Source organism: Ricinus communis, chromosome 10 (assembly GCF_019578655.1).
Source record: "Ricinus communis isolate WT05 ecotype wild-type chromosome 10, ASM1957865v1, whole genome shotgun sequence".
NCBI lineage: Eukaryota > Viridiplantae > Streptophyta > Magnoliopsida > Malpighiales > Euphorbiaceae > Ricinus > Ricinus communis.
Genome location: NC_063265.1, coordinates 13649987 through 13663074, shown reverse-complemented (window position 1 = coordinate 13663074; position 13088 = coordinate 13649987). Strand labels below are relative to the sequence as shown.

Sequence of the window (13088 nt, the reverse complement as noted above, 5' to 3'; positions counted from 1 at the left end):
TTCTTCTAATCTCCCTCTCATCTTCTCTTCTATGCATCTTCATTTCCACCTCTTATTTAAGTCTTTGGTCTCTCAAATTTCAGCAAGTTCAGCATTTTATTCTGGATTAATTGTTAAGGAATGGAGTTATCAAGTTTTGTTAGATATATTTTGGTGGAGAGATGCTTTACAATTCTCTCTGCAATGATGCTAATTACGTAATATGAGCAGTCTGTATTATCCAATTCAAAGTTTGAGCTGTTTGATGTGAATCTGAATGCTAGGAAGCTGTTCAGTGCATATTGGCTTTAATCCGTCATCCCCATTTTCTCTGGACATTGGAATAGCATGTGTTTTTTGGATATCCTCATTAAAAATAATGATTGATTGGGGTATGTCATAGCAGCCATGCTCATTGTTCATCAGAAATCCTTCTAAAGTAGATTGTTGAAAAGATGATTATCTTCAATAGCGATCATGAGGTAAAAAGAATATTGTCATGATTTAGGGGTTTCTGCTCGAGTTGTCAAAATTGAACTCGATATGTTGTTTGGTTATGAAGGATTGTCATAATCAAATTGAAGATGCTGTGTGATGATGGCAGACCTTGTTTGAAAGGGACTTGGCTAATAATTGTGATCTGTGCAAATGGCCAAGGTTGTGGCAGTTAAAATAGAGGAAGCAACGGAATTGAATAATTAGTGTTGGGTTCCTTTACCAATAAGCTGGTATGGTTCGAATCGGTCATTGTAAAACATTTTACCCAGCGCAACTGTAAATTGTGGCTGAGATATTCTGGAAGTTTAGAGAATGAACAATGTGTATGTGGAACACAACCTAACTGGATTTCTTGCTTATTTGGTATTTGATATGCTATGCTTGTTTGTTTTCTTTTCCCATTATGTGCTCAAACTTGTGTTGTCTTCAATTATTTGTGGGAGCTTAAGCTTCAGTGGGACATATTCCTCAATACTCACTCGTTTGATCTGCTTCTCATGGTGTCCGCATGTCCTGTGCTCTAAGTAATTGCTTCAATTCATTCAAGACCGGGTGGCTATTTATATATCTGATTGCATTATGCATCAGAGTCAGTTATTTATACTAATCAGGTTCTCAGAGAGCAATTCATGAAGTGGTTATGGTATGTTTATGCATTGAAACTTAAGGAGTTGTAAGATTTGGCGGAAGGCATAAAGAGAATGAGAAAATGGGTTATTGATCTCCAGATTTTGGAATGTTTTCCTGGTAACCCTATTTGAATCCTTGAGATCAGTTAAATTATTGAATGTTAGAGGATATTATGGACTCTATTGGATTGCTCCAAGAATAGAATTTCCAGGTGCAATGTTCTGCATTTAACGATGGATACTCGTAGGCAAATACTTAACTAGCAGCTTTTGATTAGTTTAGTTTTCTGGAAAGCTAATGGAGCTTTATGATAAAATGACCAACAGTTTACCCCATATATTTACTCTCTATAAATATATACATATTTGAGACATGAAAATTTTGACAGAGAATAAGATTTAATATATTTATATATAAAAAAGACTTAATGTGTTTTTTAGATTTACAAATTTAGTAATGATATCTTTTGCAAAATAATTTATTTTCTATTATTTTGTCATAGTATAAAAAAAAAAAAAAACTAAAAATATCACTCTATTTAAATATCTGATTTAACTAAAATAATATTTCTTAATTTGCAACTATATATGAATCAAAACTTCAAAAGGTTAGATATAAATAAATAACTCTGGAAATTATTTGTCACCTACGGCCACTAGAAGTGATAATGAATAGTTGATCTAATTCATTTATCCTTTATAATTATCACAATTACGAGTTTACTCTTTTTACTTTTTTTCTCAATCAAACAAGGCCCAATCTAAGGTGTTACTATCTAAAGCCCATCATTTCAGACAGTCCAGTAATTCTATACGTCCCAAAATGGACAGTATGACTTTTGGTATCATTGGATTGGGAAAATCATACCTTTGACAATCGGAACGCAGCTTCATCATAACCTTAGACTTTGCAAAACCCACATGCGTGGCGTGAGTGCTAAAGGGGGGAAGCCTTTATTGGCCGATGGACTATTATGAAAATGCTACACGCACGTCACCCATTATTACTTAAAACATATTAATGTCGACTTATTTTATTTTATTCCTAAATCATTTAGCTTTTCATCTCAATATCACAAATGGGATTTTAATATTAATAACAATTAAAAACTTAGTCACCGACACATAAGCAAGAAACCAAAATATTATGATAATGATACTAATAAAGTGAACAGGGAAGGAAATATAGTAGAGAAGAGAGAGAGAGATTTGAGTTTTTAATAACGAGCATGAAAGTAATTTGGCCTCTAGTGAAAAGGGCAAAAAGGAAAAAGAATTCAATATCAAGCTTGGATACATTTGGGTTATGTTATTGACCCCAAAAGAGTGTACATCATTTCTGGGGGTAGGGGTACTCCAAACTATATTTTCTCCAATTAGAGAAATGGGGAAAAAGGGAAAATAAATAACAGAGCCCATCCGAAGAAACAATAAATAAAAGAAGAAAGGGTGGGGGTTTTCATAACTTAACAATGATACATGGGTGAGAAAGAGAGAGGGAGAGAGATAATTATATTAGAATGAGAAAATATTAATTTTCTTGTTTTTGTGGTTTTGCAGTTTAGTATGCTGTTTGTTTTTTCAATGAAAAAAATCACTTATGAGGACTCCTAGCATAGTGCAGGACCATGATATGATCGACGGTTGAGGAGTCTGGAAGCAAAGTGATTGCATCTCTTGGGCTCCATATGTGATCCCTCACATGCTGCAACGTCAAGAAAGGTAGAAGCTGTTGCCCTCTACATGTTATCTCTACCTGCTTTTATTTTTATTATTTTTTAACAAACAAAACAAAAAAAAAATAAGACAGCAATCGTGCACATATATATATTACAATAATAGATAAATAATGGCAACATTTTACATCACATATACGTCCACCCTTGTGAAATACCCCAGCAGCCTTCTTTCTATATCTTAGTCATATGAACATCAAATACACCATCTAATAATTAAGTTAATAAAATTCAAAGTTAACTAATTTAAACATATATATTAATATCATCTTATGTAGTTACTTCTGCAGTTGTACTTCAAATCTTATTCTTTCTTCTTCTTCTTAATTTACTAATAATTTCCAAAGCTTATCTATCACCACCCATCCATCTACGCCTTAAGAAATGATAACCAACTTCTAAGTTAATTTTATTACCTTTTACCTATAATAAATACTTTTTAGGTAAGGCAAATATGCGATCCCCAAATTTCACTTGGAAGTGACGATATATATATATATATATATATATATATAAACATACACTTGTTGGAGACTTTTGAATAGTATTCGGGAACCTAATACTATTTATATATAAAAGTATTTGATAATAAATTAGGAGAATAAAGATAATGTATTTAAATCTGAAGTCATGCTTTGTCACTGGCTTACGTCTTAGGATGTGTATGCAAATATGTATTTGTTACTTTAACTTTACCCATAAAATTTTGTCTGAAAGAAACTTTATCATTTTACTCCAACAATATACTCTTATTTCCTATTAATATTATATTATTGTAAGATTGGGTCAGCTGGTCAGCCATGAAAATCGACCGTTTGGAGCTGCCCGCCATCTCCACCTTCTTCAAAAGAACTGCCCCATTTTAATCATTATTGGACCCACCCATACTTTGCTCCTAAGCCAAAATCATCACCTCATAGACTTCCTCCCTTTTCTGAAATACCCTCGAGATTTTTATAGCCTTTACCAGCACCATCAAATATTCTTATTAATGGATCCAAGAAGCACGGCAATGGCTGATTTTCTTTTCTTCTTTTCCTTGTGTGTAAATATTCTATCATTTTGTTTCTACCTACTATTACTTGAATTTAATAAGAAGATTTCCTTTCTCTTCCTGTTTTCTTTCTTAAAAGAAAATTATATGGTTCGAGAAAACCTAACTCTGCACATTATTATAACACTGATAATATGAAATATATGCATCAATCTCATGTCGTGCACGTCTCCATCACGTTGTTTTTCAGTCTATCCACTAAAAAACAGAGAAAAAAAGAAGATAAATCTTTAAAGAAAAAAGGCTAATTAATATAAGAGAAGGTCAATCTTTCCTATGGACAAACATGGGGTGTTATGATCATTTGCTGATGTGTGTTTTAATAAAATCAGTTTTAATTATTGTTTAAGAGAGTCGTTGTTTTGAAGTATACATGAGGATTTATTTAACTTTGCATGCATATCATTCACCAACTATATAGATTTAGTTTTTTTCTCTTTATTATACAACAAATATCTGTCGTTTTATGCTTTTGTTTTGTGTTTTTTATATTTAGTTTGAAGTTTTTATATATAAATATATCTTTTGCTTTGTGTTTCTTTCAACAACTTGGAATGATTCTGTTGTGGATTTTATCCTCTCATGTCATGCATTGCTTTTCTACGACGTAAAAAAAAAAAAATAAATAAAAATTGAGTGGTGCTTTGATTTTATCTTTTCGTTTTGGTTTAATTAGTGGGCTCTTTTCTTTTAACTTTCTGTGTGTTTCTGTGTGAGAAAGAGAGATTGAAATAAATATTGATGGGGTCTGAACATGAATAAAAAAAGAATAAAGAGAAATGAAAGTGCAGCACTTAGGGTTTGTTGATGATGGGATGGCTCTTTTTAAGCACAAATGTATGATTTCAAGAATTAGGTGTCGGGGAAACAAAGAAACAAAGAAACAAAGAAAGATGATCTTAAAGAAGCGAAAGCGTGACGAAAGAGAGGACACACCCGCATGCACAACACAAGAAGGTGCTTGATAAGGACAGGGTCCACGTGTGATTTTCCTGGCCCTACGATATCATCATTCCCTCTTTGCCTTTTCCTTCCCTCTCACCAACATTTATCAATCTTTTCGTTTTTTCATTTTGGAGAAATATGTGTTTATGTTGTTAATAAGTGTCGTGTCAGCTACGCACACAAATTTTATATCACATACTTCAACATGTTTATATCTTCTTAAAGTCAATGCTATCTCTTTTATTACTTAATTTTTATTTAACAAAAAAATAAATTAAATTATGAAGATTCCCGTAGATTATGGCAAAACCCATCATGACAAGAGAATATATTTCTGTGTTCATATAGCAATATAGAAGTACGAAAACAATTTAATAAAAATACAGCATCTTCAACTATATATTATTGATCTAATTAAAGATATATAATTACTCATCCTCAAGAAAAGAGATTAGAATGTCCTGAATTTACCCAGAAAAAAATATTCCTACAACAGATTCATTCTTATTATTATTTTCTTAAAAGTTCAATGATTTGGGTACTTTAGTTCCATGCAAATGTGTGTGAAAGGAAATAAGGGCCTTCCGCCTACTATAATTACTAAGTTTTCCTTTAACGAGTTAAATTTAATTAGACTTAGTTTTAGCCTGGGCGGCGGATCCAACACCACCACAACTTGCCAAATCAATGGCATAAGAGTTGACCTTCTATTTGTTAAAAAGAAAAAAAAAAACATTCGTTCTGTTAATTACTATATAAAATTAAAACAAGAAGAATGTTGAGTGTCTAACACATCATTTGATTGATTACGATATTAGTTTTATCCCATAGATGACTGGTTTATGATTAGTTGTTTGTGTAATTTGGTTGAAGCGTACAAATATATATATTTAATCACTTCAAATCTTTCTTGGTTGTTGCTTTGCATACATATATATATATATATATATATTTGGCTCTCTCTCCTTAGTTCATGGCATGGCATGAAGTGCAAGGAAACAAGAAGCATCCAAATCATGGCATAAGGGTTGACCTAGACACAGACTTATACCTAATTAAAACTAGATTTGTATAAAACAAGAAAGGAATGTTGATTGTGTCATTCAATCATATCTATAGAGACGAGACCTTAATGCCAACCCAAAATAAGTATTTTTTTTACATGTTGGCAACGAAGACAACGTTCACAATTGAATGATTATGCGAGCTGCATCCTAAAAAACTATTTTTTTTTTCTTAAATGAAATACGGGCATCAAGATTTGAGGTTGATTTTTTTCTTTTCTCTAATGAGAATGTATACACTGTGTTGTGTTGTCCTTAAATATTTGACCATTCCATGGATGTTTGTTTTGTTTGGGTCGTTAATGAAATTTATCAAGATTTTTATTGTCTCTTTCTCACTCTTATACTGTCTGTTGCCCTAGAACAAACAACCCTAAGCATTGCCCTTGCCCTACAAGACAAAGTGATACTCTAGATCAAATTTATTCCTAAGATGCATTAGAATAAGAATGAAGCAGTTTCATTTTCCTTTATAAATTGCCTGTGAGATTAAGCTGTGTTAAAAGCACATAGACAAACTAATAAAACGACATGCATATGTATAAATTATGGTGAAAAGCAAAATGTATAAATTGCATCTGGGGTAGTGATTTTATTCTTTATTTTTCATATAATCAAACACACATGCACTACTTTCAGTTCGATTTTAAACAAAGCTCCAACGTTGACAAATATTTTTGCGATTTACGTATAATTGATTTCATTTTTATTCTAATTTTTTCTGGAGAAAAGAGTTAGAAAATTTTCTTAGAAACCCATTTAAAAAGAAAATCACCTAAATATGCAATACTAGCTAGATGCATATTCAGAAGATATAGAAACAGTTCTATGCCAATAAAAAGGAACTAATGAATGATATAAAAACAATATGAAAATATTTAAAAATAAAAGGTTCTTTTTTTAAAAAAAATTTCTTGACAGTATCAAACCCTTATAATTATTATTGAGTAGAATGCTTCACTAAATGATATAATGTTGACAGACTTTTCTTTCCCTAAATTAGTCTGTATGCATGGAAATTAATAAGGAACACTGAAAGTTTGTCGTTGAGATTCAAATGCAGTATTACTCTTTTCAAGTTTCAGGTTTTTTTATTTTAATCAAAACGCATTATCTATTTTTTTCAACAGTTTTTTAAGAAATAAAAATAAAGAAAGCTAGAATGCCATTGATTTAACGGCAGGGAATCATTTATAGTCCCTTGGACATGCAGAAACCTAGATTAATTTCGTGCATCACGTGTGTATCCTTGTACATGAATTTTCTTTCGTAGGCTTATAATGCTCAATTATAACTATTATTATTATTATTATTATTATTATTATTATAGTAACAATAATAAATGAAACTTTATTATTTTACTGTAATAATTACGAAACATGTAGTGGTAGCTGATAACAAAGAGTGCATGAGAAGCACTCTAAAATAGAATGATGGGAATCTCATAATACAAACATTGTATAATAAAATGTGATGCATTTGATGGACATATATTATAAGTGTATAAATCAATGCTCTCACTAATCACCAAATAATGACTAAATACGAATTTAGACTATTATTGGGTATTTTGCTACTCTAATAATTTAAGCCCTCTTATTACTTTATTAATTTTCTACTTCACTGCCTCCCACCAAAAAACAATCAGATTCAAATATTATTATAATAAAAAGTAAAAGATAAATCAAGGTTTACCTGGAGCAAATGCTCAATAGTCTAATGGGTTACAGATCTAAATTAATGCTTAGAGTGCTAATAAGTATAGTTATTTCAATTCTTGACAAAGGACAGCAGTTGTTCTTTCCATTCTATAATTAATTTTTGGGGCATATCGCTCATTTTCTCTCCCTATGGGGCAGAAAATTATTAATGTCTTATATAAAAATGGTCCCTTTTTCTGATAAATAATTGCAAGAAATGAGCTAAAACACTCAATAAGACTTATATTATTTCATAAACCCTGTAACATGTCAGAATACAAACATGCGTTCCTCCTCTACGTACTGCAATAGAAGTAATGCGTGTGCCTCACCAACAAAGTTTACCTATTTATTGCAGTTTTAAGAATGTTGGCATTTATAGTGAAAAACTTGAGTGCTTCTAATTAATCATTATTATTATTATATATTAGTATTACGAACTGTGGCTCTTCATTAATTTCTTAAGTATGCTTTCTACCATTACATTAATCAGAGATTCCTAACCTATCATTGCTTAATTTTCTATGATCAGTATATACTTAGAGATAATCTTGGTACTCAACCTTGGTCATGTCTAACCTTTGTTGTTTTTTGGGCATTACAGCCCTAAATTATATATGTATGGATTTTTTATGTTAACGTCTCAGGTTTATTTTTTGACAGGGCGAGAGAGGGATAAAAAGTGTGTAAAGATGGAAACAGTGGCTTAGGTTTACTGTGCTTAGTTTTTCTGCGGGTTTCAGTTGATATCATTAAAACGTTACTTTTTCTTTTCTTGGTAACGTTAAAGAAAAAAGAAATGTATTTTAATGGTCTGAAACAGTAGAACCCATTTTTACAAGAACGAAAGGCTAAACTAGTTCTATTTATTTTTGGAGACATAGAAAGGAAAAGAAGGTGGCAGGTAGTTTTCTGAAATATATCCTAAGAACCCTACACCCCCATTTTATTCTCGGCAGACTACACAAACATCAATATATAACTAACTAAACAAGAAGTGTATGACCATTTTAGACAACACATTACCTTGATTGGCCAAACAATTAGTTCCTAAGACCATCTTTACAAGAATAGATTATGGGCTTAAAAAGGCTAATGATGTATAAGGAGAAGATGGCTACCTAGAAATATACTTGCTACCTAAAAATTGATATTATCAGACAGAATAAATGCCACTAGAGAAAACGCATTTAGTTCTGCTGTTTCTGTCATTTCTCTAACACCAACAATGTCCTTATTCGCGTAATTAAGTTTACTAATTCTGAAAAGAAAAGGTTAATTAGTTTCCCTATTTTAGCTTCGTCTGTCTGGCTGTGTGTTCATGCCAAACTTAAGCAAGTAAAGGAATGCAAAAAAGAAAAACATATACAGTACCATGTTGTACTGTTTTTTCTTTTTCTTCTTTTTTTTTGCATTGGGATAGATAAGTAGATGCAGTTATGGCTATAAATACCTCTGATTCGCTATCCAATCTCAGCTTGTTAACCAGATACTTCATTAATAAGCGAACTGTCATCCTCCCATCTCTACAAATATTATCAAGAAACAATAACAAAATAAGTTAAGGAAGACAAAATGAAAGAAGAAGAAGTTTTTTATTTTTTAATAAGCAATGAAGAATAGATAAAGAAAGAGAAATGTATATTACTTGATTCTGAGGTAGCTCTTGGATATTTGAGGCAGGAACGGTTCTTGTGCTCTGCATTTATTCACCAACCACAAAACATTAGCAAAAGCAGCAAATTTGCAAAACATTAAAAACAAAACAACAACAACAAAAAAAAGAGCATTTGGAATAAAAGAAAAAAGAAAATGGTGGGGCTAAGCTTTGACTGAGTTGTTGTTTTTGTTGTGTTGTTTGTTATGCACTTACTGGTTTTGAGAGGCTTGTAGAGTAAACCAAATGCCAGAATGAGGTCTTCTTGGAGGATCAATGACCCTAAAGTCTGAAGAGCTTGGTCCTGCAACGTCAACTCCTCCACTACTATGGACTTGAAAAGGTCGCGAAAAATACGATGACCCCAATGGCATCAAAGAAGAAGAAGAGGATTGAGAATTAGGAGAAGATGAAGAAGAAGGTGCCATGGCTATATTATGAGGCATATGCCTAAATGCCCAGTTAATCTCTTGATGATGAGGATATATTGAGCTGCCACTTCCCGGTTGCTGGTGTTGATGAAAGAACAAAGAAGTAGAAAAACTAGGAGCACCTGCTGCAATATTCATTACTGGCGACCTGGATGGAACATGGAAAATTGGTGCGCTTAATGGCCTTCCTTGGTGTGAACTGCTGCTACCGCCTCCTGGTAATAGATCAAGCTCGATTAATCCACCTCTTGTAGCTCCACTTGGATCTATTACATGATGATGTTGATACTTGCTTTGATTATGGGTTGCTGTCCTTGTGTTACCACCTATACCCAATTGAAGCCACCCTTCGTCTCTTTCTTCTTCTCGAGTGTTATTATTATTATTAGGAGTAGTATTACTATTATTAGTATTGTTGTTGTTGTTGTCGTCGTCTTTGGAGCTAGAGCCCGCAGCTTCGTTAAGACTGTTAGTTCTTGATTCATCTTCAGCCATAGGATTAGCCACCACTAGATCAGATCCTAATATGCAATTAGCTTCATTAATACAATAGTCATAACCTTCCTCTAATTGGCTCATAACACCAAAACTCTCCGTATTATAACCGCCAGCACAACCACCATAACCGCCGTAAAAAAGACGATAATTATGTTGTTCTTGTTGCTGTTTAGAAAGACTTTGAGTTTGAGCAGGAACCATGGTCATATCCCAAAGCCCAAAAGAAACCCGCCAAACCGATAACAGAAAAGAGATAGATGATTGTGTTTCTTGATCTCAAAGACAGCCATGGATTGAAAAGATTGTAAAAAGAGAGTTATATCGGAGAGAGGGATCTACAGTTATTGTTGCCATAAGCTTGTGCAAGTATCTGGGAATCAATAGAAGAAGAAGAAGAAGAAAGAGAAGAAAAAGAAACACAACCCATTAACCAGATAAGGGTTTTTATTACTATTTTGTGTTTCATCGTAAACATAATATCCAAGGAGGACAACTAGGAGAATAAAACTTGCAATTCTCACTTTCCATTAATTCTCTTTGTTTGGAAGCTTGTGGAATTTTTTTTTCTTTTTCTGTTTTTTGAAAAAAGAAAAAAGATCAACAACACTTGCAGAAGAAAGAGAAAGAAGAGATGGTGGTCAGTCAGTCAGTTATCTTATATAATAATTAATAATAAACAAAATATTCTTAGGGTGATCGAACATTAATATATTTTTTTGACTTTATTAAGACGAAATATGTGTTCCACCTATTTTCTAATGTACAAAATAAGAATTAAGGAATATAAAATATATATATAAAATAAAAAACTGAAGGGTCATCCAGCCAGCTAACACCTTTAGGGCATGTAGAAAGGCAGGAAAATGACCAAAAAGGCTCATTCTCTTTAGAATATCTCACAAAAGGTCCTTTTGAGCCCTAACTTGGGGATCAGGAGTACTGTTGATTTTTATTTAGGACAGCTAACCTACAAAACACATATTTATGGAAGAGGGAAGAGACTACCATTTTCTTATTCAATTCAGACACCAAAAAACCGATTCTGTTCTCTTTTTAATGTTTATGTTTGGGTTCCCTTTTGCTTGAAAGTTTCCACGCGTCTCCTCCTTTTCATATAAGAATATGCATCTACTCTATATTATACACATATTTTTGTACTTCGTATATTCAATGTGAATATTTTTGTTCCTTCTTCATTTCCATATATAACAAAAAAGGGGCTACACATTTCTATTCAATCACTTGTGTTCCTTGTAAAAGATGCGATTTCTAATGTCCAAAAACTCAAATCAATTGAATCTTGATTACATATGTGTATATATGCTATCATGTAAATCCCAACTAATACAAACAAATACAATAGCCTTCTCTAAACGCCAAGAAAAGCAAATCAAAAGGTGGTATTTCTCTTTCAGAATTGATTCCTTTTTTTCTTTCTCAATATACATATGTATGATTATGAATATGAAATGGAGAGTAATGGGGTTATAGATTTAGAATTTAGAAGTGGCAGGGCATAATGACGTTACCTGTCAATGAAATAAGAAATTAAGACAATACAATTTTATGTTTGTTTGATTGAATGTAAATTATTATAAAAACAAAAGATGGCAAAACGCATCCTTAAGCCCCTCAACTTACCTTTTCTTTCTCTATTGAGTCATTATGATTGTATTGTGTTTATTATGCCCTTATGATACTTTGTATACATTAATCCACATTCTAATTGCCATCAAGAGCATTTTCCACGCACTAGTGGACGAAAGGTGTTTTCAGCAGCGGACGAGTAAATAACGTCTAAAAATTTACCTTCAAGAGGAGAATAATCGCTGAAAATAACTGTTAATACTTCATGAACTGAACAACAAAAAGTGTCAATAAAAAGAAGCAATTTGATTTAAATTAAAAAAGAATATACAATTGGTATTCTTATGATTATAATGATAATGGCAATTAATAATAAAAATAAAAATAGCATCTTCTTTGTTTTTTAGGTCTTTAAAATCTCAAAAGATAGCCCCATTTGATAAAGTACAATTAATAAGAACCTTTCAGAATAGGTAATCACACTTCAAAACTTAGTAAAACTACTGCTTATAGCTAAGTTTTAAAACCCAGAAGCTTTAAATCTAAAAGTAACAGATTTCTCATCAATAAAGAATTTCAAAAATGGAAAAGCATCAAATTCATATTGAGGAAATTCTTCTTATCGGAAACTTTTCGGTGGCGACGAAAGTGACAATGATGTGTAGGATTCTTCTCTAGTGCGTTAGATTAAGACTCGTGAAATTTCTAAACCATTAGCTTTCTGTCTTTCCAACATATGCGAGATAAAAGCTTCAAACTCTCCGAAGTCTTGTGTATGCATAAACATTCAAACTTCAAAAATGCTATTCAACGAGTAAACTATAATTCTGTCATTTGGGCTCTTTAAAGATGAGATTTAATTGCCTTCCTTATAGAAGTAAGAAAAGAACTACTAATTGAGTTTAATTAAAGAAATAAAAAATGGAAAATTTAATTGTAAATTTGATAAAAAGAAAAGGGTAATCTATAGGGATTACTTTTGTTCCTTACATCAAACTGCAATATACGAGTGAAGATTGGAATGGCATTTCAAATAACAATTTTAGATACATGTGAAGATTGAACAATCTTTGATTTATTTCATATGAAAAGTGTAGCAATTTTGATGAATTACAAAGGAATTAGATCATTTCTTTCTTTCTTTTTCACTTATTATTTATTTATTTTCCTTTTTGGTGGCATCTTCATATTTTTTTATAGGTATTATGATGAACATTGTCAAGGAATGGATTTGTTCCGTCGCGAAAAGCAAACTTAAACTAAAATAAAAGAATATGGAGGTTCAGTAATAGGCAATCAAAGTATGAGGG

At 31.9% G+C, this 13088-nt stretch overlaps 1 protein-coding gene across 2 annotated transcripts; it reads right to left on the bottom strand.

Annotated features, from left to right (window-relative positions):
* Nucleotides 1–2232: 2232 nt before the first annotated feature.
* LOC8285670 (protein LAX PANICLE 2) lies at nt 2233–10792 on the bottom strand. Of its 2 annotated transcripts, none has more exons than XM_015714953.3 (4): nt 9479–10792; nt 9254–9304; nt 9059–9131; nt 2233–2865 (listed from the first exon to the last, which is right to left on the bottom strand). In XM_015714953.3, the coding sequence occupies exons 1-4, from the start codon at nt 10396–10398 to the stop codon at nt 2701–2703; spliced, it is 1209 nt and encodes a 402-aa protein (XP_015570439.1). In that variant the 5' UTR covers nt 10399–10792; the 3' UTR covers nt 2233–2700. The 2 variants fall into 2 exon arrangements, with proteins under 2 accessions (XP_015570439.1, XP_015570440.1); XM_015714954.3 differs by having other exon boundaries at nt 2233–2862.
* Nucleotides 10793–13088: the final 2296 nt, after the last annotated feature.

Excerpts from the sequence above, each read along its gene's own strand:
- LOC8285670 (XM_015714953.3), bottom strand. The coding sequence starts at position 10,398 with ATGACCATGGTTCCTGCTCAAACTCAAAGTCTTTCTAAACAGCAACAA. Across the intron at positions 9,132-9,253 it reads AAGAGCTACCTCAGAATCAA|AGATGGGAGGATGACAGTTC; the intron begins GTAATATACATT and ends TAATATTTGTAG. Across the intron at positions 2,866-9,058 it reads GATTGGATAGCGAATCAGAG|CAGGTAGAGATAACATGTAG; the intron begins GTATTTATAGCC and ends TAAAAATAAAAG.